The 26,585-nt window shown below is 46.7% G+C and overlaps 1 protein-coding gene and 1 pseudogene across 4 annotated transcripts; both read right to left on the bottom strand.

The window, feature by feature from the left end:
• Positions 1-1,264: 1,264 nt before the first annotated feature.
• On the bottom strand, positions 1,265-14,275 carry LOC136463804 (ATP-dependent DNA helicase MER3 homolog). 4 transcript variants are annotated; one of them, XM_066462790.1, is made up of 31 exons: positions 13,964-14,275; positions 13,583-13,728; positions 13,137-13,320; positions 12,878-13,039; positions 12,547-12,784; positions 12,408-12,444; positions 12,280-12,326; positions 11,753-11,790; positions 11,562-11,583; positions 11,251-11,463; positions 10,933-11,089; positions 10,808-10,859; positions 8,914-8,985; positions 8,757-8,806; positions 8,511-8,628; positions 8,346-8,409; positions 8,192-8,275; positions 7,398-7,523; positions 7,123-7,319; positions 6,858-7,046; positions 6,523-6,771; positions 6,399-6,448; positions 6,279-6,296; positions 6,092-6,174; positions 5,543-5,825; positions 5,134-5,177; positions 3,215-5,012; positions 3,095-3,124; positions 2,978-3,011; positions 2,819-2,874; positions 1,265-1,367 (listed from the first exon to the last, which is right to left on the bottom strand). In XM_066462790.1, exons 2-27 carry the CDS (start codon positions 13,660-13,662, stop codon positions 3,982-3,984), a joined length of 3,888 nt encoding a protein of 1,295 aa, XP_066318887.1. In that variant the 5' UTR covers positions 13,663-13,728; positions 13,964-14,275; the 3' UTR covers positions 1,265-1,367; positions 2,819-2,874; positions 2,978-3,011; positions 3,095-3,124; positions 3,215-3,981. The 4 variants fall into 4 exon arrangements, with proteins under 4 accessions (XP_066318887.1, XP_066318886.1, XP_066318889.1 ...); XM_066462789.1 differs by lacking the exon at positions 1,265-1,367 and having other exon boundaries at positions 2,650-2,874; XM_066462792.1 differs by lacking the exon at positions 1,265-1,367 and having other exon boundaries at positions 2,650-2,874; positions 3,215-5,003.
• A 192-nt stretch (positions 14,276-14,467) lies between these two features.
• On the bottom strand, positions 14,468-17,145 carry LOC136465848 (GDSL esterase/lipase LTL1-like; annotated as a pseudogene).
• Positions 17,146-26,585: the final 9,440 nt, after the last annotated feature.

Genomic DNA, 26,585 nt, shown 5'->3' with positions numbered 1-26,585 from the left:
CTGCAGCTTCTATGGTCCAATTGTGGTGAAATTTTTATGGTGGGCTAATTATTGTATGCTTGAACTGTAGTAAAAATTTTATACTCATTGGATCATGTATAACTTAATTATAGATTTATTTAGGTTTATGCTTGTTATATTTATGCTTTATCTATAACTAAGTTATACATGATTCAATGAGTATAAAATTTTTACTATAATTTAAGCATATAATAATTAGTCCACCATAAAAATTTAACCACAATTAGACCATAGAAGCTGTAGCTATGAATTATTCTATTTAATTACAGAAAATCATAGATTTAAAGCTACAACAAAAACTTTGTACTAAAGCGTATCATATTATATGTTCTCTATGTAGATCTACTCATGTGGAGTCCAACAAAATTAAATTTTCTATTTTACGATTTTCTATGATTTACTATGATTTTTCAAAGATTTAGCGAAAATAAACAAAAAAGAAAAAGACAAAACCGTCATCACTGTAGCAACTACCGTCCAAAACCGTTTTTTTTTGGGGGGGGGGGGGGGTTATTTGACTGGTTTTGAAAAGTTTTGGAGGTAGAAAATCCAGCTTTATAGTTTTGGGGTGAAGTAGTCCACCTGAATAGTTTGGGGGTTATGTAGACTTTTTCCCAAGTTTTATATGGCTGTGGTTTGCTGCCAAATAACATCAAAGTCCAAAGTTCATGACTAATACATGAATAGAGTTTTGGCGCCTACTGTACCTTGCACTTTGGCCGCACCGCAGGATACAATTACAAGCTCCTACAAAGATTCCAGCGCTGCTTAAGGGCGTGTTTGGTACCCTTCCCAGCCCAGCCAGGCCAGCTCTAGGCAGCCAGGCTGCATTTGTCCAGGCCAGATGCATGCAACAAGGGTTGTTTGGTTGCATGCATCTGTGGAACCAAGCTAGGTTGAGACAGTGTTTGGTTGCATGCATATGTTTGCAGATTTAAAAAGCTCATGCATGGATCATTGTTTGGTTGGCTGCATACAACAAGTTCTAGTCACCTCTTGCATGTAGTGGTAACATTACCACCCACTAGTTGACATTGGATATTACATCAATTTCCAAATAAAAAAACCTACTAACAAGACAATAACTACTGCTATTCCAAGTATAAATGAACTGTGGCACAAGCAAAAGTTGTCATTTCCATCATTTTCTAGTAGAGGTGCACTGACAGGTTGGAGGGGAGGTGGATTTTCAGGTTGATCACCATAGAAAGCTAGCAAAGCTTCATTTCTTGTTTCGTATTTTTTGTAGCAGTTTCCCTTGAAACCAACTACTTGAGCATGTGCTTCGGCCCAGCTGGAGTAGACCCCAGGCTCCTTCCCAACATGAACAACATACCAAGCCATAGCTGAACATGTTCTTAGATCAATTAAAAAAACATCACAGGCAATGGACATGTGCTCAGATTAATCAAAATAACATCACAGGCAATGGGCATATGCTCAGATCAATCAAAAAACATCACAGGCAATGAACATGTGCTCAGATCAATCCAAAAACATCACAGGCAATGGACAAGTGCTCAGTTCAGTCATAAAGCATCACAGGCAATAGACATGTGTTCAGATATAAGAAAACAAACATCACAGGCAATAAGGCAAGTGCTCAGAATAAAATTGTGCAAATCACAGGCATAGGCTGATGCCCATATCAAGTTCAGAACCACAAGGTTCACATCATTGACAATGGACTCATGGTCAGATTGCCACCACTAGGTTGATCTAGGTTGTAGGTGCAGGGTTATCTAAGACACTAACTATATGTTAGTGTTAGTAAGTAAGCTATGCATGATCAGATCAACTGCACAAAAGAGAAGGTCAACCCACTACACATCCACCAGTTGTAGTTAGGTATGCACAAAAGATGCCACCACTGCACAGGGACAGGCCACCACCATTGCATAAGGGCAAACCAGGCTCCCGGGATACATATCCAAAGCCTCAGCATAAGTGTAGTATCACAGAAAATTTATCATCATTGCACATGCCCAAAGCCTCAGTATAAATATAGTATCACAGAAAATTTATCATCATTGCACATGCCTAAAGTCTCAGATCAAGTGTAGTATCACAGAAAAAAACATCATTGCTATTGCCTAAAGTCTCAGATCAAGTGAAGAATCACAGAAAAAAACATCATTGCTATTGCCCAAAGTCTCAGATCAAGTAAAGAATCACAGAAAAAAACATCATTGCTATTGCCCAAAGTCTCAGATCAAGTGAAGAATCACAGGAAAAAGGGTGCCCTTCTCATTCTAAGCATGTTCACACACTCTATATCATTGTAGTTGTAAATTAAGTTCAAGTTCCTTTGGCGCTCCTCATCCCTAATGCTCATTAGACCATAACTGATCTGAGGCCGCTGACTCTGAAGCATTCTAAGTGTAGCAAGCAGCATGAGCAAAAAGAATGTATCTCTTCTCTTCCAAGTCCATCTAGAAAAAATGAATGGAATTTAAGGACAAATGCTCAGAATGACAATGTCATCATCATGGACTTGGACAAAAGCTCAAAAAAAGGATTCATCATATACTAGAACATGCTAAAAATAAGACTTTCATCATCACAGACTAGGGCAATAGCTCAGAAAAAAGCATCATCATAGACTAAGACAATAGCTCAGGACAAAAGGAATCATCACAGACTTGGACAATAGCTCAGACAAAATGGCAACTTCATATACTTGCTCATAATCTCACAAAGTAGGACATGCATCCAAATCCAAGAACGCAGGACTCACTATCGCACGGTACAGATTAGGGGGGAGGCGAGAGGGGGAGTAGAAATACAAAATACCCACGTCAACAAGCAGCAGCACCAGCAAAAGCCCAACCCAGCAGGTGAGAGAGCTCAGATCTGCAAGCACACAAGCGAAGAAAAGATGATTAGCATACAGAAAATAGGATTTTTACTTGGAAAAAACAAGAAAAAAATGAGACCTAAGAACAAGGATCCATACCGCAATAACAGCCAAGAAATCAGATCTGGTGTGCCTGCAGCGAGATCAACAATCAATGGTGACCTAGGGTTTCAAATCGCACAGAAAAAATGGAGAAAGAGAAGGGAAAAAACTCACTTGCTTCGAGATGACGCAAATCCACGGCACCTGCAACAAATCGAGATAGAGGGTAGGCATTAGGAGGCCACGAATCCATCAAGAACACCGGGGGGAGGAGGAAGAGGAGGTGGAGCTTACCGGCGACGCAGACGGGGAGCGACAAGAAGAAGAAGAGAGGGAGGCGGCGGGACGGAAGATATAGAGGCGGTGAATGGCGGGAACGGGGGAGGTAACCCTAGGATCTTCGCGCCATCTCCCCGCGCACGGAATCGCCAGGCGCGCGAGCTCGCGGGAGGACGGAGCGAGCCAGGCTGAAGAAAAACGGCCGATTTGGGCGTTCCTCGTGAGCCAGGCCAGGAGGAGATTTTTGCACGAGCGGAGCCTGGCTCAGGAGGATGACCAGGGAACCAAACATGAGCAGACTGTATCCCGGGAGCCTGGTTTGCCCTTATGCGGGCAACCAAACACGCCCTAAAAATTCTCTCTTGGAGTTAATAGAAAAGGTTAGGGAGGATCTATTTGCCAAGTTTTTCATGTGTGCTTTGAGCTATGTCTCAACGACTCAACCACACTGAAGCTCCTCATAGCGTGCTCTGGAAAATCTCTTGTCGTGCAAGCAGGATGGTCCGAGGTCAGACGGCAAGCAGGAAGTTTCATGCAACATGGCATCAAAGGTGAAGCATCTAGCATGGCACCCGGCAGAAAACTTATAGTTTGTGCAGCCAATAGTAACTTGTACATGTACCATACATAAGCACACTCCAGTCATGTGTACAGAGTGCAAACCACAGAATAGCAATCGTAACTAAACTGATGCCAGAAAAGAATATGCTTTTCCATGTTACAGTGCACGTTATGGGCAGGATATTGAACTGACTGTACATTGTTCAGGATCTTCAGCAGATCTAGTATAGGAAGGAAAAGATACTCTTGTAACCAGCAAAAGGATCGCCTCCTTGACTGTTCCTTCTGCTTCTCGATATCTCCTTGACATATTCCTGAATATCGAAGGGTTGAGCTGCAACTCTGACTTGCTCTGTGCATTGAACAGCCTGGAAGCACGGAAGGGGACTGCTGATGCAGGATTTCCTCTTCTTAGATGGGCTGTCACGTTGAGCTGCAAATTGGGGGGAGTTTTCAACCGGAGTTCCTGTTTTGAAAGGATTTTCACCTGGATTTCCTTTCTTTAAAGGATACTCAACTGGAGTACTAATACAGATCTTGCTTTTCTCCAGCGAGCTATCCTTTCCGCCCACAAACCCTGGAGAGCTTTCATCTGGAGTTGTCAGCATCTTGCTCTTCTCAGATGAGCTGACACGCCTAGCTGCAAATTGGAGAGAGTTTTCAGCTGAAGTGCTCAGTACCTCGCTCTTCTCCAATGGGCTCTCCTTTCCACCCGCAAACACAAGAGAGCTTTTATCTGGAGTTGTCAACATCTTGCTCTTCTCAGATGAGCTGACACGCCTAGCTGCAAATTGGAGAGAGTTTTCAGCTGAAGTGCTCAGTACCTTGCTCTTCTCCAATGGGCTCTCCTTTCCACCCGCATTCTGAAGAGAGCTTTTGTCTGGTGTCGTGCTCAGCATCTTGCTCTTCTCAGATGGGCTATCCATTATTCCAAACAGCATGCGGCTCTTTTCTGAACTTCTACCCAGGATCCCGCGACACTTCTCAGCAGTATTGGTTGGAGAGACCCTAGGCTCAACAGGCTCAAAATCCATTGTGGTGGCCTCATCCGCATGCAGACAGCCATGCTCTACTTCAAACTGGTCCCTTGATATCTTCATCTTCTTCAGTATAAGAGGTTCATAAGAGCTATCCATGGATTTCGATACCATCAGAGTGGGGAACTCTTTGGATTTCTTGCGTATGTGATCGAAAATTGTGTTGTCTGTGGCACTTTTGCATTCTGCCTGTTCTGGTCCAGGAGCTGATGCAGCTTGTAAACAAGATAATGCACATTTCAGCTAGCTAATAATAAATTTCCAGATTTCAATTGAAGGAGCACAGATGAAGCATAAAGCACATATAACTGTATACTGTTTGCAGGATTGTCTTACCTCCATACTCTTCTTCAGGCAGTAGATCAAAGCTTGGGACCTCCCTATAATCATGAAAATAGCACGTTACAAAAATACTGACCAAGGTTCAGAAAACATGACTTGAGTCAATAGATTAAGTACAAAGTTTTTTTTGGAACAAAAATAGCAGGAGCTCTGCCATTCAATTATGAGAGAAAAGAGTGTTCAAAACAGGTTGATCCCAAAGACCAAAGGATCCAGTAACAAATCCCCCAAGAAAACCATCTAGGGACCAAAACCATTCAGTATAAAGTTGTGGTGTATGCTGATCTGCCACATGCTGAAGGTTGGATAATCCCTAGTCTGATCAGTATTTAAGGTTATGCTGGTGGATGGCAATCAATTCATATATTATTAGCCAGCCAAAAAAAAAAGATTAAGAACTCACAGTGAAGCCAAGTTGTTAAATTTTCTGGTTCCCAGTACATTATCAGCTTTCTCGAGAGCACTGACAGCAACGTCATCATCTTCTATGACATAAACCTCTTTGGAAAGAGGGCTCTGTTCAGTGTGAGATTGAGATCGTCTTGTTCGAGTTGTCCTGGAGCTAACCAAACAAATCTCTGAAGGGAGATTGTATGCAGGTTCAAGCTTATCTATCACACGCTCTTTGGTCACGTACAAACCATCTTCCCTGCTTACTACATGCTTCTTGTGCACATCAAGACCAACTTCACCATAGCATTGAAAACATAAACTATGTGAGCATATAAGTGATATGTGCATAATATTTTTGAAGGAAAGTATTCTCTCTTTTTTTGTAAAACATACAGGACTGTGTATCATTATATTATAGAAGAAGAAATGAGGGGGGAAACCCCGAGTACACTGGTTTAAAAGGTTACAGACTCACCAATGCTAAAAGAAAAACAACCTTAACCACAACCTCTATTGAGACCCAACATCGAAAGAAAGTATTTTCGGATAGTGATATTACCATATTCTTCAAATATTAGATCAACCTTCAGAGTGACCCGTGCATTCTGGGGGCATGGCACAAAAACTTTTACAGAATATGGGCTGCATTTTAAAAAATTGGCCAGTGAGCAATTCTGGAATAAGATATGCTGGTGAAGAAGAATGGATTAACATATCCTAAAATAACAAAAGTTGAAAAGTGTTACCTGTGGAATTCTCGAGTCCTGGAAGAAAGAACCAAAAGAACAACAAACAACCATCCACATCAGCAGATGAAAAATAGATTGTCAAAGGCATTAGATCGGTTTGAGAGGAGAGGCACTGACCTTATGTTCTCATGAAAGAGGATCACATTGTCTTCCTCTGAGGCCACAACCTGAAAAATAATGTTATAACATTTAGTTGGTTATAAAAGCACTCAATGACCCGAAGCAAAGTTAAATAAGGTACCATGTCAGCGCAACTGCGTTTACTGGATCGAACTGCCTGTGATAGACGAGTTAATGTTACAGTAATGGTCGCTTTCCCAAGTCTGTTTCCAGTTTCTTCTATGTCTATGTCAATTTTGGGTGGTAATGATGACATTGAATCTTTGATATGATTCCCAAATGGATAATTGCGTCCTGTGGCCGATTCTATCTTTCTCGCATCAGCAGTTGCCAAGGTCTCAAAGCTATAAATTCCAGCAGTCTTCAGAGCCTAAGGTGGCAAGTGATCAACTCAAGAATTAATTATGCTGGCTGCAGATACAGCAGTGGCTACATAACAATCACAAAATTAATAACCTTTGCTGTTACAATTCCAATCCCAGGCAGTTGTTTCAGCAGAAATGGACTGCTCTCCCAAAGCTTTTGATGTAGACTATTTGCAAGGATCATAGAATTTATGGCGGATCTGTAGTTCTTTTTGTATATAAAATATTCTCGCATGCATTTGGCAATCCTACATCCATTTGAGCATATTGAATTTGTTTCCTGCATGGGAGTCCACTTAAGTCAACATAGTAGGGGAGAAAATCAAGGGGTGTTTGCAACTAGACAAGCAAGCAACCTGGTTGAGGGATAAATCATGGATTAGGGGGTCTCCAGTTAAGCAGTCATTTGCTAGCAAGAATATTTTCTCTTCTCTTGTCTGAACACGCTTCTTCCTTTTTCCATTCTCCATGACAATATGAAATAGGAGTCTACCATCTTTGTCGGCATTTATGTCATTTAGAATCTTCTTGTCCTTTCGGCGTAGTTGGATCCCTTGATACACCAAAAAATAAAAATAAAATAAAATGCTTGACACTCAATAATCAATTCAAAATATGTACATCTACCTACAAGTTATTTCTGCAGAGTGACAGATGACATGCAATAAATTTTCCAAACTGCAACAGGCAGAAGCTTTCACGATAAGCTTCATTGTATCAAACTTCAGGTAGAATTTTGCCATCAGCCTCCCTGGTTCTGAGAATGAACAATTAGATCTTAAAGGAGTCCTTTTGACAAACAATTGCAAAACAATTAGATCTTAAAGGAGTCCTTTTGACAAACCATCAGACCTGGATCTTACTGTAAGTCTGCCAAGGTATTAGGGCCTCAAGAAACATGGCAGTCATTGCAGAAAATATAGTGAGCTTGGCACAGATTCACAGATACAATGCATGATGCCTATGCGAAATTGATCCATGCACTGTTTAAAGCTAGATGACACATACAGTAACACAATGCAAATCCTGAAATAGGGGGCAACATTTGCAGATCAGAACCCTAGGGACCATACAAATCCAATAAACCCAGCTCACGGAATACTATTTATTGTTCGACAATCCTAAAATGTTGAACAGGGGGTAGGGAGAGCGTATCCAGACCAATATAATGAGTTAATCTTCATGGATCTCAGGATCTGGCTGGTTGATATTTGTAACATATGATTTTAGGCTACACTATGTCTAGATACATAATAAAAGCAATGTATCAAGAAAAGCCAAAACGTCTTATAATTTGAAATGGAGGGGAGTACATTGCAACCAAAAAAACAGTGTTTTATCCCTGCAGATTGAGAGCTGGACCATATGACATCTTGTAATTGTGATTTCTGCATTTTCATTTTGGTAGAGAGAAGAAAACTTTACCTAGTGGTTGTAGAACGAAAGCTCCTTCATCTGTCCAAATCAGTCCATAGTCCACCAACTCATGAATCTTCTGGACACATATATCTGTATATTCGGTTGCTTAGGATCAAAGCATAAGGCATCATAACAGAACCATCATGCCAAAAGAAGGTACCTTGAATTTGCTTTTCAAGGAGATCTTGAGGAGTCCCCCCCTTAACTCCATAGTTCTCAGGATTCTAGCAATTTATTTCATTAAAGTTATTCCATGCATTTTTTCTCAAACAGAAGTTATTCCATGCATTAAATTTAAATGCTAAACAAGAGCATGCATACATACCTTCCTTATTCTGGTGTACAAATACGAGCACTTGATCCACTCAACTGCCAGAATAATGTCAGATACTGTCAGCTGAACGATTTCTGCATTTAGATGCTCCACTGCACATGGCAGCAACCTGGTGGTAGTTATGTAGTATATATACTTGGTCAGAAGTACAAAATTATATGTAGTGCATATCACGGTCTTCTTTTAGGTGAAATATCACATGAGACACTAGTTTCTGATTAGACATCAAGCACTTACTGAGACTCCACCATTTCACAACCATTTAGAAGGTTCTCATATATATGAACCTAAAAGGAAAACTTAAACATGTTAGTTCAATAAGCCAGGAAATAGATCCTGTAAAATTATTGCACAACTGACAAAATTAATAAGAGTGGAAACACATGATGATTACTGTCTCTTTTCTTGTCATGATTATAATTGTTCCAGTATCATCGAATGGTGGACGTCCAGCCCTTCCACACATCTGTGGATCACCCCAAACAGAAGCTTTCTCAAAAACAAGAGGATAGTCATATAATACATTTTATTTTTAAAATTGAAATCACTAAATGCGTTAAGTTGAACTGTTAAATTTGGTATACATTTAAATATAAATTTCTATATATTTTAGGGAAATGCCTAGGAGAGGACCCTACTATTGGTGATATGTGTACTCTATAACAACAGAGTACAAAGAAAATAACTACAGTACAAGCATAGGTCCTCCTTCGTATAGACTCCTTTTCTTAGTTCTTAGCTGACCAGTGGTTCCCTCAGCCTCTTGGGTGGTTTTTGTTTTTGTTGTTCTTTCTCCTCTGTACAGTTTTTGGCTTTTGCTTTTTAATAAAATCTCACAGTGGGGGCCTGGTGCCTGGTGCAAGCGGTAGAGTCTTACCGCCTGTGACCGGAAGGTCCCGGGTTCGAGTCGCGGTCTCCTCGCATTGCACATGCGAGAGTAAGGCTTGCCACTAACACCCTTTCCCAGACCCCGCACAGAGCGGGAGCTCTCTGCACTGGGTACGCCCCTTTTTCACAGTGGGGGCCTCCCCTGCTGTATTTTTCGCTCAAAAACAGTACAAGTATAGGCAGAGCCACTAGCAGACTAAACTACTGAGTCCAATCAATCAAATAGGGAGGAGGAAGATATTAGTTTAGAAGGTCAAATAGTGCATAGGAAGGATACCTTTCGATATTTAGAATCAATGCTACAGAGAGACGGGGATATTGATGAAGATGTTAGCCATAGAATCAAAGCAGGGTGGATGACGTGGCGCCAAACATCTGGTGTCCTATGTGACAAAAGGGTACCACAGAAGCTAAAAGGCAAGTTTTATAGGACGACGATTAGACCTGCTATGTTGTATAGTGCAGAATGTTGGTCTACGAAAAGACGACATGTTCAACAGATAAGTGTCGCGGAAATACGTATGTTGCGTTGGATTTACGGTCATACAAGAAGGGATCGAGTTCGGAACGATGATATACGTGATAGATTAGGAGTAGCACCAATTGAAGAAAAACTTGTCCAACACCGGTTGAGATGGTTTGGACATGTCCAACGAAGACCTCCAGAGGCACCGGTGCGTAGTGGAATCCTAAGCTAAGATAGTAACGTGAAGAGAGGCAGAGGACGACCGAAGTTGACTTGGGTAGAGGCAATAAAAGAAGACTTGAAAGGATGGAATATACTCAAAGACTTAGCCTTAGATAGGAGTGCTTGGAAAACAGCTATTCACGTGCCTGAACCTTGATTGCTTCTCCTGAGTTTCAACTCTAGCCTACCCTAACTTGTTTGGGACTTAAAGGCTTTGTTGTTGTTGTTGTTGTTGCTAAAAGCCTTGTTGAACCCTGTGCAAATGTAGGGTTACTTCATAAGTGAAACCCTTTATTCCCAGGAAGAAGAGATATAAATATTGAAGTATTTCAGTATAAGTAAAATTCAACCTATATATATAAGATAAGGTAAGATATCCAGCAATCCTGCTTTCTTAAACAAAAATGCCAATGATATATTCCAGAACCATCTTTTGCTAAAGGTTTAGCACACGTCTGTATATAAGTTATAATTTTAAACAAATTCAGTAGTTTGTATGCCTCAAATTATCAAATCTGACCTATTAATTCAGAAAGAAGTAAAAGAAATTAAGCAATGAACAAACAACAATGAAGCTACATGTTAACCATACAAAATCACAGTAAGATGTGAAACAAGATGGAGTATCTCTTCCTGAATATCAAAGATAATAGTTTTATAGGATTTTTTTTAGGTGAAGAGTTTTCTAGGACATATAGACTTAGTAGTACACCTGAAGCACCATGGACCTCTCATATTCAACATATAGGCCCTTCTCCTTGTTGCTGCATAATAGAATCTATGTCAAAAACTAGAAGTTCAATTTAATTGACGCCATATCTAAAAATTCATTCTTACAAAAACTGTGTTGACTTTATCACAACTGTATGTGCAGGTAAGTTGATGCCATGTGCCAACGTATTCGTTGTGCAAAGGACTTGAAGATCACCCTTGAGGAAAAGCCCCTCAACAAGACCTCGGTCTTTTAAGCAAAGACCACCATTATGAAAACCAACTGAAAATGGAACAGGATGGCATCAGTTAAGCAATCAATTAAAGTTTTTAGGCTAAGTGTATCAACTAACATGGGCACCTAAAAAGACATTACTAAAAAAATGGAGGTTGCAAAGTTAAGGAAGGTATTATGGGTGCCCAGGGAACAAGATTCCATATAACCTCCATGTACAATGCAAGCCTGCAGTTGCTTGTCACTACAGGTTAGGGAAGCCTCCTTTAGATGTTCATACTGCTGCATCGATTTCATAAATGGATTCGAATAGCCAAGTGATGCTCCAGTTTGTGAAAGGCACTGCGCTGCTTCTTGTGCACCTTTTCTTGTAGAACAGAAAATAAGTGCAGACTTCCCTCTTGAATGTTGCATCAGTATATCTGTAATAAATATTTCATTTATATATCTAGTACTGATTTTTAGAACTGTAATTTACATGATGTGCAATGCTATTGAGTGATGTGGGGATTTTACTTACCATAAATAAAACTTTGCAACCTCTACAAGTTGAAACAAACAAAAAGAATTAAGTAGTTAGCATTATATAAAGTACAACTATTTGAAACAATATGATACAACTCAGGGAGATGCAATTCTGACTTAAAACCTCCCTGCTAATTTTTATTCTAACTGTGAAGAAGGAAGATTTTGGATAGTAAAAATGCATACCCTCTCAAAAAGGAAGTCGTTTTTAGCTGGAGCATAACCTAAATAGCACAAAAAGAAAAAGGAAAGAATTAGCGGCACACAAATGGCTGACAAAGTGGAAGCTGAAAGATCATTGGGAAGATGCTAGCAATTTGTACCATGTGTATATATGTTCATAAATTTTACCTAGTAGCACGAAAAACACAGGTTTATCTAGAGAAAGGAAAATTGGGGTTATTTTGTACAAGAGGTGTTTTACATAAGTAAATCAAATGTAACTTAAATGGCATAGAAAAACAGTCAAATCATTATTGATAAAAACTGAAACACTTTAATGACTTGGTGTTGATCCTTCAAGCAACATATGATAGGAGAGCATTTACTGCCAGATTAGCACAAAAAGTTTGCTGCAGCATAACTAAGTTAGAACAGCTTCTTGATAAGCTAATCTTAAGGGTTGGCAATGTATTGCATCAGTGTTTGTTACAGAAATGAGCCCTTGACATGTGGTCAGTTTGATTCTAATATATAAGAAGTCTCAATCATACCAAAGACCTTGGTTGTCAACTTCACTGGCCTCATTTCTTCTCCAAATCTGCAAAAGGGGGATACCACAGATAAGGTAAATTTATTGGGATTACTCCACAAAATCCTCAAAATAAATTGTGTTAGTCACCTTTTGATTCCTTCTGGGGGTGCTAGGAGCCACTGTGCTGAAATTTTGTAATATTAATGAGAAACATAACTTTCTTTGCTGGAGCGTGATATGGCAATGTAAATGGTATGTTGAGAATTTACTGTGTAGAGTTACAAACCTATGTCCTCAATATTAGGGATAGTAGCAGAAACAGCTATGAATCGAACATTAGCCAGAGGAAAAGATTTCATGTTGTCATGTCGCGAAAGCATTTTTATCCTACTGACAACTGCTTCTAATGCAGCTCCACGTGGATCATTAAGAAGGTGAACTTCATCAATAAGGACGAGAGCAATGTCACAGAAGAAACCCAATCTACCACTTTTTATACCATGTCGACTCATAGAATCAAACTTCTGCATGTATTACAATTCCAGTGAGAAAGCAAGATATTGGTTAGCAGGCTATCATCTTAACTTCTGCAGATGAAAGTAAGTAGTGACATGGACCTCAGGAGTGGTGAGGATTAAATCAGCATCATGTATGGCTTTATTGTCGTAAAATTCACTGTCACCAGTCATCTCCAAGCAATTTATCCCCAATGGGCCCAACTTCATGTTCCAGTCCCGCAGCTTTTCCTGCACCAATGCCTTGGAGGGTGCAATGTAGATCTGCCATATAAATCCAGTGAACCACACGGTAACAATAAAATACCCGAATCCTAAACTCCCAGTTTTTTGAGGAATGGCATCCAGAATCGGCACATACTGTTTTCAGAGTTCCTTTATTCAAATTGAACCTCCAATCTGGTGAAAGGAACCTTGAGAGGAGCCTCAGAATGCAGAGTTCAAAGAGTACGGTCTTCCCACTCCCCGTGGGTGCCGAGATAACCATGTTCACATCCGAGAAGAAGCACACATGAAAGCACTCGCTCTGCAAGGAATTGAAGTATCTGCAGAGAAACCAAAACGTTACTTTACTAAATCCCACCTCTACACCACAGTATCTCAATATTACTTTATATTCCCCGTAATTCCAAATTTCATTAACCTAGCATTATAATCTCATGCAATACGCGAGGCTACTACTCAATTCGAACCATCTACATGAGGGTGCTGCAGTCACGCAACTGAACAAAGACAATAGTGCAGAAACACGGCGTATGAACAGCAAAATTCGAACGTGTAGCTTGATAATCAGCGCACGGGTCGCACCTGAACCTGAACACGGAGCGGAATGGCGGGGGCAGGTCGGAGACACAGCGTAGCGCGTACGGATCGGCGAGAGAACCCATCCTCGGTCGGGCGACCTGACCGCAAGCGGGTGTCACTTGAGATCGATGGCGCACAGAGTCCGCCTCCTGCAGAATCCGAACGATCGCGGTGAGCAATTGACTAGCGGAGAAGCCCGAGCGATCGAGGGTAAAAAAAATCCAAGCGATCTGTAGCGAGGAATCCATCGCGAGGAGTATCGTCGAACACCTTGCGCGCGGCGTCGCTTCGAGCTGAGTCGGCTGGATGATGTCTCTGCCGAACTGAATTGCGGAGCGAGGTTGGAGTGTAGTGTAGGAGACGAGTGGGAGAGCGGGAACTTACTCGCTAGTGGAATCGGACCGGAGGAGACTGCAGCGAGAGGCGGGAGAGGCTGTTGACGAGACGGCGGAGAGAAGAGAGGGAGAGAGAGGATCAGAGGAGAGGAGCGTCTGCTAGCTTCGAGAGGGGCTTGAGCGGGAGGAGCGCAGCGCGCGGGTGTCTTGTGGTGTTGTGGTGGTCTGGTGGAGTTGTGGGGTGGAAGAGAAGGAGCTGAGTCGTCGTGCGGAGGAAGAAGAGATTCAAATTGTGCCGTGGATTTTGCAGGCGGGGGACTCGTTGTTTGCCACGGCTTCCTGGTCTCCACTACTCCTGTGTGCCGTGTTCGTGCCAAAAGGTCAGGTCTGGCCGTCCGGCCGTCCAGGAAGGCAGGGTCGTAGGGAGAACAGAGGAGAGCACGCCGACACCGTGACAACTGAGGCCACGGCTGCAAATGGTCATTTAGTAAGAACGAATCAAGAACAACAAAACAAATGCACAGAGCATATATGACATAGATCGATCAATCTTAAACCAATTATTAATTCTGTTTATAACATAACACATCAGGGAAACACTCTCACTTTGATTAAGGCACGAATCTTGGCAAACTGAGCTGCCATCATCCAGCACATAGGGCTAGCGTGCTAGGTACGGTGACACATCACACATGTACGTACAACTCGTGGCCGGCTGGTCAAGCTATACACTCCACTCTACGGGCCCTCCTGGTCCATGGCGAGGATGGTGCTGAGGTTCATGGGGTGCATGTAGTCCGTGTCGCCGTGCATGAACTGGGAGACGATGATGCGGTTGGCCCTCTCCGTGGGGTGGAACGCGTCCCAGAACGCGAACACGTCCCGGTTGGCGCACACGTTCGACGCCGCCGTGCACAGCCCGATCCCGTTGTACGGGCCCTGCCCGCAGCACGCCACCTGCACGTTCGTGAACCCTGCAAAAGAAAGCAGCACGAGAGATCCAATTGTCACCGATCGACCCGCTTGATTGGTTTCCCATGGAAAGACCGTCGGCACCGTGTCTGATCTCGCTCACCGAAGTCCTGCGGGTTTGCGAGGTAGTCGAAGTTCATGCGGTAGGTGTTGGCGGTGACGAAGACGTCGGCGCCGATGGCGCGGTTGAGGCCGCGCACCATGTCCACCATCTGCGGGTTGAATAGGCTCACGGCGCGCGTCAGCTCCGCCGCGCACTCGCCGTTCTGGCTGTGCAGCGCCAGCTCCGCCGGGACGCACCCCAGCGGCCCCGTCCCCGTCACGATCACGCGCCGCGCGCCCAGCTCGTACAGCCTCTGCACAATGCGTATGCATGCGTTGGTCACACATGTTGCGGCGACCCAGGAGCGAATCCTACATACGACGACCACCATGTGCTAGTTGTTGGCGGACATTCAAGTGAGTCACCGACTGAGTTTGAGTGCGTGTGCAGCAGTGGTGTGCACGGCATGGTCTCTTGTGGATTGGTAGCTGTAGCTGCTGGTGGTTGCTAGAGTGTAGAGAGTCGTTCGGTACACTTTAATTACCGAGAGGATCTTCCTGTACTCGGAGATGATGAAGCGGACGTAGTCCGGGAGCGCGTACTGGCGCGAGCGCACGGACATGGGCACCAGGTAGTAGTTGTTCACGAAGTCGTTGCCGCCCAACGTGATGAGCACCAGGGCCTGGTTCACGAGCTGCGTCGCCTGCGGCTCGCCGATGAGGGCTCTCAGCTTCCGCTGGTACTGCCGGAAGTACTGCATGTGAAAGTTCAGAGGAGCGGAGGAGAACACCGACGCCCTATCTGGGTCGTGCGATGGTTGCATGTTGATTGGATGCAGAATAGCCCCGCATGTGGTAGTTACATATAGGCGTTACAACTTGAGGGCTAAGCCAAGAAATCTTTTCTAAATATAAACCTTCTATACATAGATGATCTATTCCTATACATAGACAATCTAGATCTTTTGGCTTTGGCACAATATGGTAAGGTAAATACACATGCATCTGACCTTTCTATCTAACACTGCAGCTGGTCGCCGATCCTGATGATGTTCACCTGCGCGCGTACGATGCATGGCAGGACGTCAGAATTCGGAGCTACAGTTGCGTACGTGAGTGTGTGACAGAGAGGTCATCAGCCCGTTCGTTTTTGGCTTATTCGCTCGTATCTGGCTTATAATCCACGACTTGAACAGTGTTTTTTTCTCACACCAAACCAGCCAGCAGTACTTTCAGCCATGGCTTACAAGACAATTCAGCCAAAACAAACAGGCTGCATGCAGTGAAATGAGTAGCTAGCTAGCATCTATCCTCCCGTACAAACTGTATTCCTGTGTCGTTGAGGATCCCGATGCCGGCCGACGCGAAGTTGGCGCCGACGAGCAGCTTCTCCCCCCGGAGCTCGGGGCTCAGGTACGGTAGCAAAGGTTCGGCCTCGAGGTGCTCGCCTGAAAAGCAAGTGTGTCAGTGCAGTCGTAACACAACAGCACGCACGGATGCGCGTATGCTGATACATCATTTTGTTATGAACTCAGATGAATCTCAACATTCAGAGTAGCGACAACAGAGTTTTTAGGCGAGTAGTAGGGGATTGGAATGGAGGAAGGAGAGCAAAGCAAGGGGAATGGTTCAGAAGAGAGCTTGCAGGAGGCAAGTTGTTGATACACCTTTTCTGATACCCATCTCTCCTCTAACCTGTTACACATATATCCGATCTGTATCCAGATCACCGCTTCACGCCGTTGCCCACTCATCCCCGCTGATGCGCGTGCTCGGCGCCTTTGCTCTGCTGGAGCGCCTCAGGTGTGGCCCAGGCCCCTGTGCTACTGCCTCCTCTTCCGAAGCCGGCCCAGGCCCATGTGCTGCTGCTGACTTGCACAGGTCCGCATCATGGGCCGTGACATCCTCTCCCCCTTGCGCGCCAAGCTAGCTCCAGACGGCGGCGTGAGGAAACTGCTGCCGGAGATGGTCCAAGTTCTCCCAAGTAGCTAGCGAAACCGACAAATGAGACCACTTGATCAGTCCTTGAGAGATGGAACGCGTACCTTTGAGCACCGACCGGACTTGCAAGATCCGTTTAGGAATACTCCAGATCACATCAGCTGAAGGAGGGTGAGCTGTGACAGTGTGTTGTGCACCAACGGACTTCTTCAACTGTGACACATGAAAGACCGGATGCACTGACGAGGAGGCTAGCAACTCCAACTGATATGCCATGGTTCCCACCCGTGCAACCACCCGGTATGGCCCGAAGTATTTGAAGGCTAACTTCTGATTGGCGCGCTGACCCAATGAAGACTGAATATACGGTTGAAGCTTCACAAACACCCAATCATTTACCTCAAAGTGGCGCTCAGAACGATGTTGATCGGCATACTTTTTCATGCGTTGCTTGGCACGGTTAAGATGCTGCCGAATGACATCAAGCATAAGATCTCTGTCAGCCACCCAGGTGGCCAAATCTGCCACTGGAACCTCCGAGCTTGCAGCAAGACCAAAGTGCCGAGGGACATAACCATATAACACTTCGAATGGTGAGCGGCCGAGAGTAGAATGCCAATTTGTATTATACCAAAACTCCGCTTGGTCCAGCCATTGCCGCCAAGTGCGAGGACAGGCATGAGTGAAACAGCGGAGAAATGTTTCCATGAGCTCACCATAGTAATCCTGTACAGATTTATCTCCTTGTTCTAAACGCATCAATTTCTTACGTAAGTCTCTATGATAAGAAGGAGGAACAAAATGATCACGCATAGCTACCTTAAGTTCTTCCCATGTACCAGGTAAAGCATCCTGTGCAGCTAGCCCATTCCACCAAATAATGGCAAAATCCTTAAACTCACTAGTAGCTTGTCTAACTCTATGCTGCTCAAGTACAAGGTGGGCACTAAACTTTTGTTCTACCGTCATCTCCCAATCAAGATAGCCCTCAGCATCATAATGACCCGAAAAAGATGGTATTGTGAACTTAATCTTAGCATAAGGATCATCGGGCACACGGTGATTATTACCTTGACGATGGTGGTGGTGGACACCACCCATACCTGTCGTGTTGCGGCGAAGACGTTGCCGTAATCTCTCTTGTCGGATAGCTGCTCGACCTATGTTTCCAGTGGCATCATGCACCATGTCTTGACCATCGGTGTTGCTGCCAGAAACGTCGTTGTTGCCCGCCACAAAGGTTTCCAACTCAGTAACCTTGTCGGTTAGCGTGGAAATTCGCTTGTCTAATCTCTCCATGCTATTGCCAATGTTGAGTTCAATGAGTGCATCAGTGACGGCCTTCCTGACGGCCTCATTCATCCTTTTCTAGGCATTCTCTACAACAGCTTGTAGTTGCTCTTGGCTGACACACTCGTTGAAACCCTTAGGATTGTTATCTTCAGTCTGATCACCTCCTGCCATTGTAAACACAAAAACAGGAACAAACGGTGAAAGTTATCCCTACCAAATGACTACGTGGTTGTAGTGGAGTCACTTTTCACAGCAAGTGGAAGCGTCTTACCAAGCTCTTACCAAGTTCTTACCAACGCAAGCAGTGGGCGGTACAACCGGCGGCTGGTTCGTGATACCTGTGAGGTAGTGGTACCGAGATTGCAAGGCCCTTTGTCTGTACTGATCTGAAGAATTTGTGGAGCTTGGAAGGCAAACAAAGAGTAATATGTATATCTGGCACATAAGTCAGTAACAGAAAGTAATGCTGAATTATAGTCCAAAGTACTTGTTCTCGTTGCTGGTCTAAAGTGTTGCAAGTACCAGGTTGTGACAAAAGTATGGTGGATAGCAAGGTGATAGGTATGAGAAAAACAAGTATGGTGGATGGAAACAGCAACACAAATAAGAAACCAGACAGCACACGCAAACACAGCTCACTTTGGGCTTCTCTATGTGCTCCTCTAGATATTGTTCCTCTTTTGCCCCTCTCTTTTTTTTCTATTTTTTGGGCTGTCGTTGTTTTTTTGGGAAATTTCAACTTTTTTATTTTATTTTTTTAATATTTTTTCTTTACTTAGGAGCACAAAAGCAGTAACCACAGAAAATATGAGCTCAAACAAGTGTAAGACGTGGCCTGTGGAATTTTCAGAAAACTGGATGAAAATCGACAAAAACCTTGTGACCACGAAACGAGGATCTTGTGACCACTTTTTGGCCAATCTAAAAATTCCGAACCCCAGCAACGCTGGGGATGGATGGATTCGAAATTTTTTTCCGATCGATTTGCATATATGGAACGTCGAAAACGGAGTTCGTATGCAAAAACTAGACCAGTTTTAAGAATTGGCTCCGAATTAGAGGACAAAACGGGAACAATGTGTGCAAAATTGGTCACAACAGCCAAGATTTGATGGAAACGATAGGAGAAAACACACGAACTGGACTCTAACACGACATAACCAGCAACAAGACCTCGACCAGGACACAAACTCAACATGACAGACTCTGAAACTGAAATATGCAAAGGCTATGGCGCGGAAGGTTCTAGGATAGGAAAAATGAGTATGGCACTGGACTATGGGACGAATACGAAACACTCAAACTAGGGAATAAAAAGTGAACCTGACGGTATACCTTAGCTCTGATACCACTTAATGGGGACGGGGATCCCGATCTTCCGTCAGATGATGATAACTATCATTGTGGCGGAGAATGACACACCGATCCGGCTTCAGATCGAAAGATCGAACCCTGCAATCTTAGCACCATAGCTCCTCTGGTTATCAACCGAGTCTTGGACCAGGTTGACCTCGCCAAGAAGGCTAATCCCTGCCTGCGCAATGAAGAACACAAGCAAGAACAAGAAAGATCGCAACCAAATTGCAGATGTATGATTAATCTCACGAGTTGGGGTCTCACAAACCGAAGAACGGCGAAACTGTTTCTTGACAGAATAATCTAAGCAAAACCCAAACCCTAATGGAGGGGCAGCGGCTATTTATGAAGACTCTAGGGTCGTGCAAGACCCCTGGACGCGCCCCTAATGGGCCCAAACTCGATACATGGTCCAACGGACCAAAAGACGGTGTCGCAGCACCCTGGCAGATTCTAGACGCTGACTTGTTTTGACGATTCCTGTTGATTCCAAACAGATTTTGACGTGAAATCACTTGGATTGGCTTTCTTATCAAATTAGCTTTCCATCCATATGTGGATCATCGAAAACGGAGTCCGGATGCGTCCTGGGCGACCAGTTTAAGGCAGACTGGTCCTGGAGGCCGAGGCAGACTCGAATTCGTGTTGGACTGGGCCTCTGGCTTGTGTTGGACGTCCTTGCTAGTCATCATCACCTCGTCCACGTCCTCTTAATCCCTCTTGACCCTCTCCAATGTTCCTAAGCAAGATAACATCATTAGGTAGTAGTCTATTCTCAAAAGTATGAAAAGGATCGCTTAAGAACGAGCTCACCTGTAAATTGAGTTGACGCATTCGAGCCTGGGTCATTGGACCTTGCATGACGGTTGGAGGATCAGCTGGTACATCCAAAGGAGTGATGTCCTCATCACTGTGCCAGCTTCGTTTTGGACCCCCGACGCGGGGCACACGTTTGGCGGAGCTTGCTCGACTGCCCTTCACCTCCACGGTCCAGGACTACTCGGATCGCTACAACGCCGTCCTCTGCCATGAGCGTGACCTCAACCCTTGTCAAAAGGCGCAGCTCTACGTCGGCGGTCTTCCTGAACATATCAAGGTGGACGTCGAGATGCACCATCCGCAAGACCTGCAATCCGCCATGTACTACGCGCGGGCTTACGAACGTCACGCGGTTGCCTTCATGCCTGCACAACAGCCGCAGCAGCAGCGTGGCATTCGTCCACCAGCGTGTCCTGGCCTTTCGCCAGCTCGGCCAGCTGCAGCTCCATCCTCGGGTACTATAACACAGTTGTTCCCGACGACAACCCCTGGCCAGCCACGGTTTCGTCGTTTGTCACCAGCAGAGCAACTTGAACGACGTCGCCAAGGCCTTTGCTTCAACTGTGATGAACCTTACGTCCGCGGTTATGTCTGTCAGTGCCTGTTCTACTTGGAGAACGACGACTACGTCGACGCCGAGATCCCTACCGAGGTTGCAGTCACGGCCACGTTCTAGGAGACGCCCGCGGTCGCTCCTCCCGTCCTGGAGCCCATGGGGGAGGCGTCAGCCACCGTCGGGGCGCCACCCACAGTGTCTCTATACGCGCTCGTAGGGGTGCGCCCAAAGAACACCATGCTTCTTCCCATGACAGTGCGGGGCCACTGCCTAGTGGCTCTCCTCGACTCCGGCTCGACGGCCAACTTCATCAACACCGATCTCTTCAGTCGCCTGCAGCTTCCCTCTGTTCCGCATCCCACGCTACGGTTGCTCGTGGCCAACGGCGACCGCGTGCCGTGCCACGGGCTCACCCGCGACGTCGCCGTGACCATCGGCGACGAGGAGTTCTCCATCAATTGTTTTGGCATCAGTCTTGGCGAGTTCGACCTCATCCTTGGGTTCGACTTCGTGCGAACCCTCGGCCTAGTGCTGTGGGACTGCGAGAGCCTCTCCATGGCCTTCATGCATGCTGGCCGCCGCGTCCTGTGGATGGGGCTCGGCTCCTCCTCCGATGACACCACCAGGTAGCCCACCGTTCGGACGGTCAGCGACTCCTCTAGACAAACCCTCCTGGACCGGCTACTACTTCAGTTTGGGCTAGTCTTCGCCGAGCCACGCGGCCTACCGCCGGCATGCCCCTATGACCACCGGATTCACCTCCTACCAGGCATCGCTCCAGTTGCCATCCATCCCTATCGCTACCCGCAGCTCTAGAAGGACGAGTTGGAGCGGCAATGCACCACCATGCTGGAGCAGGGGATCATACGCCCCAGCACATCTCCGTTGTTCGCCCCGGTTCTCCTTGTTCACAAGGCGGACAACTCCTGGAGGTTTTGCATCGACTACCGTGCCCTCAACGAGCAAACCTCCAAGGATAGGTTTCCCATCCCGGTGGTGGACGAGCTCCTCGATGAGCTCCACAGCACCCGTTTCTTCACAAAGCTGGACCTTTGTTCCGGCTATCACCAGGTGCGGATGCATCCGGACGACATCAGCAAGACGACATTCTGGACACACCAGGGGCACTATGAGTTCTTGGTGATGCCTTTTGGCCTCTCCAACGCTCCGGCCACTTTCCAGGCACTGATAAACGACGTCCTCCGCCCATATCTCCGCAGGTTCGTCCTGGTGTTTTTCGATGATATACTGATATATAGCTCCTCGTGGGCGGAACACCTGCAGCACATCGGTGTCGTCCTCAACGCTCTCTGTGGCCACCGTCTCCACCTCAAACGTTCCAAATGCTCGTTTGGGGCATCCTCTGTGGCCTATCTCGGCCATGTGATATCCGCCGAGGGTGTCGCCATGGATGCCGACAAGATCGCAGCGGTCGCCTCGTGGCCCGTTCTGTGCTCTGCCCATGCCTTGTGCGGCTTCTTAGGCCTTGCCGGCTACTACCGAAAGTTCATCCGGGACTTCGGCGTCATCGCGGCGCCACTTACGCGTCTCTTGTGGTGAGACGCATTCACTTGGGATGTCGAAGCCGAGGCAGCCTTCCTGGCGCTCATGGGTGCCCTCACCACGGGGCCGGTCCTTCAAATGCCCGACTTTGACAACCTCTTCACGGTGGACAGTGACGCCTCGGGTGCCGGGTTCGGTGCCGTCCTTCACCAGGGCACCGGCCCTCTCGCCTTCTTCAGCAGACCGTTCGCCGCACGCCACCTTAAGCTAGCCGCTTATGAGCGGGAGCTCATTGGGTTGGTGCAGGCGGTACGACACTGGCGGGCGTACTTGTGGGGGTGCCTCTTCCTCGTCCGGACAGACCACTACAGCCTCAAGTACCTGCTGGACCAACGCTTGTTGATGGTGCCTCAGCACCAGTGGGTCAGCAAGCTGTTCGGTTTTGACTTCTCTGTAGAGTACCGTCCGGGCCGCCTCAACATGGTGGCAGACGCTCTATCCCGCCGCGACGCCGAGGCTGCCCCCGAGCTCAACGATACAGCAGCGGCGGCGAACATCTCTGGGCTGTCTTTCACTTACATCGACGACGTGCGCCGCGCAACAGCTACGGCACCGGACGCCGCGCTGTTGGAGGAACGCCTACGCGCGGGTGAGCTGGCTGCTCCCTAGCGCGAGGACGCCGGACTCCTGCTGCACGGTCACCGCATCTTCATTCCCGACGTTGGCGACCTACGTCACCAGGCCATACAGCTCGCTCATGGGGCTAGCCATGAAGGCGTTCAGAAGATGCTCCATCGTCTTCGTTCAGATTTCTATTTTCTGGGCGATCGCACGTTGGTGCAGGATTGGGTGCGCTCCTGTGCTGTTTGTCAGCGCAACAAGACCGACGCTCTTCGGCCATCGGGGCTCCTGCAGCCTCTGGAGGTGCCGTCCTAGGTGTGGGCGGACATCTCCATGGACTTCATTGAAGGGCTGCCTAAGGTCGGCGGCAAGTCGGTCATTCTCACCATCGTCGACCGCTTCTCCAAGTACACACATTTCATTGCGCTCGGTCATCCCTACACCGCCACGTCCGTCGCCCGCGCCTTCTTCGATGGCATCGTTCGCCTTCACGGGTTCCCGACGTCCATAGTCAGCGACCGGGACCCCGTGTTCACCGGTCACGTCTGGCGCGACCTCTTCAGGATGGCCGGCGTGAGTCTGCGCATGAGCACGGCGTTTCACCCTCAGACGGACGGCCAGTCGGAGGTGGTGAACAAGGTAATCGCAATGTATTTGCGCTGTGTTACAGGTGACCGGCCTCGCGCTTGGGTGGATTGGCTCTCATGGGCGGAATATTGCTATAATACTTCCTTCCACACCGCCCTCCGCGCGACGCCCTTCGAGGTGGTGTACGGCCGTCCCCCGCCTGCCATCCTGCCATATCGGCCGGGGACAACACGTACTGAGGCCGCGGATGCTCTTCTACGTAGCCGTGAAGAGATGCTAGCTGAGGTCCGTCAACGCCTTATTCAAGCTCAGCAGCTTACGAAGAAGTACTACGACGCCAACCACAGAGAGGTGGAGTTCGACGTTGGCGCGTGGGTTTGGCTGCGCCTCCTCCACCGTACGGCGTAGTCTCTGGACCCCGTGCCAAGCACAAGCTGGGGCCTCGCTGGGCGGGTCCTTTCCGCGTGCTGAAGCGCATCGGCCGCGTCGCCTATCGCCTACAGCTGCCTGACGGAGCGCGCCTGCATGATGTCTTCCACGTCAGCCTGTTGAAGCAGCATCGCGGAGATCCCCCAGCGGAGTCTGGTGTCCTTCCCCCGACGCAGGACGGCCGCATCAGCCCCGGATCGGGCGTTGAAAGTGCAGCAACGCCGAGGTGTGTGGAGCGTATTAATCAAGTGGCTCGGGTTGGCTGAGGAGGACGCTACCTGGGAACGCGTCGACGAGTTCAAGGCTGCCTACCCCGACTTTTAGCTCAAGGACGAGCTGTTTTCGTAGGCGGGGAGAGATGTTATGACGGGCGTGCACTACGGCCGGAGAAGGCCTGCTCGTAGCTAGGGCCGCGTCCGGGATGGGCCTCAAGCCCACATCACCGCGTCATATTAACTATTATTAGAATTACTATAAGTTATTTCCTATTATTAGATGAGAGGAGTTATAAATACCCTGTAAGACTCTTTTGAGGATTAAGCAGAAACAAATCTAATTGTTTCCGGCTTTCTCTTGGAGCTGGGAGTTCTGCCCTAGCCGTCCTTCTCGCGCCCTCGCTGTAGCCACGGCGCCACCGCGCCGTCTTCCTCGTGCACTTCGACCTCACTCTCCGATCCTCCACACATACAATCTACGATCCCTCGCGAGCAGAATCAGAGTTCCTAGCAGACGCACACACAACTGTTGTGACTTGTGAAACCGAGGACTGATTAGATCCAGATCTCACCCGGATCGAATTCTGTGCTACAGTCTTTACAGGCACTACGACAGTGCAGGAAACTCTGAATGAACTCTGGTAGTTTTACCTGTGTGCCTGTTCACCCACAGTCACATTCCTTGTTCATTTCTTCCTTGCATCAGATCGGCGGATCGCCATTGGTCAGTCAATGTAGTAAATGACTGTGATCCCTTGTTTGTTTCAGATCTGGTCTCGTGTATAGTACAGCTGTTCCCAGCCTACAGTGTGTTGTACTACTCCAGATGCTTCCATGGTGATTTTAATGGAGTGGACAGTGGGCACGAGAGAAACCACTAGCATTGGGTTTGTGGCAGACCGGAACTTCCTAACAGAAATTAAGATCTTCTCGCCTGTCAGTGATAGTCTCGCGATACCTCAACTATCACCGACGTCCATATTACAAATGATTATAGAGTCATACAACATTAGATTACACAAATAATATATTACAATAATTTAGATATAGCTAGCAGCAAGCTGAACACCATTATTCTTTCGTGGAAGCCAAGCTTGGCGATCTCTCATCCAGAGACATCATTGAGTGTAGAACGAAACCAACTACTAATCTCAGCATCACTGCAAGTCAAGAAATCTACACATCGTCAGATATGCGTAGGCCATGGTCAGCACCGATGAGGTTTAGTGAAAAATAGAAAATAAAGGGATCTGGCGATCCAAATAGTTTGATTGTGGTTTGCATCCTTAGCCCATGCAGAAAGCATCAAAAGTAGTGTATAAACTTCTCTAATCCCACACCACAATCTCATTCTCACCATCCACTCATCATCACCACAAGTCATCACTCATCATCTCTCATAACACCCTCAACCTCTCAGTTTAGTCGACGAGGCGGCCTCTGCACGCCCCTCGTCTAATCGGACTCAAGCCGTACCTTAGCTTTAGGGGGAGAAAAGCAAAGCACAAGAGAAGCTAGTGAGCTGAACTCTGCACACAGGTAAGTGGTCATATCCAAGACCGCGGCTATACGTATAGATTTTCTCCTACATGAACACCGTCGACGTATCACCGTCAAACGATGAACACCACCGTCGCAAACTAGGCGGACTAACACCAGTCCTACCCACCAGCCAGAGCGAAGATATATAGACGCCACTATATAAGCTGGGAACGTATTGTTGAGGTAGCACGGAGTAACCTCCACACTCCTGACACTAATTGCACAGGGCCACAGACCACGTGCCTACTATCTCCCACAGAGACTGATGGTCGCTTGCACTAGTTTGGGCAACAGGCCGCACCCATGTAAGCATGTGGTGTGCACGGAAATAACCCATGATTTATGGCTACAACCTACTCAATCCTTAATTTGGCCAGAGCGAGCACATTCCACCAATCCGTGTGCCCTCAGAGCACTAGATTCACCCCCACAGAGGTGATATATCCATCCCCAAACTCCTCATCCCAATGTCCCTCGAGGACCATCGTCCCTTCAGGATCCATGTTCCCGCCACAGGAACCACACTAGGTGCACTCCGTACACCCCAGCAATCCTCTCACTCTGGCTAGTATCTCCAAGAATCAGGTCAAGGGCAAGGAAGACCTCCAGAACTCCTCACGTCACCACCACCCACTCGGGATTCATCCGCTCCCGTCGCGTATCAAACCACACCACATGGGGGTGCCTCACAGCGAAACCCCATCCACCATCCACATCATCCAAACATCCATCACACATCACATAACAGGGAATATATGTAATTATGATGGAGTAAAATACAAGCAAGCAGACAG

The sequence above is a fragment of the Miscanthus floridulus genome, chromosome 7 (genome assembly GCF_019320115.1).
Source record: "Miscanthus floridulus cultivar M001 chromosome 7, ASM1932011v1, whole genome shotgun sequence".
NCBI classification, from domain to species: Eukaryota; Viridiplantae; Streptophyta; class Magnoliopsida; order Poales; family Poaceae; genus Miscanthus; species Miscanthus floridulus.
This window is presented reverse-complemented; position numbering and strand designations above follow the sequence as displayed.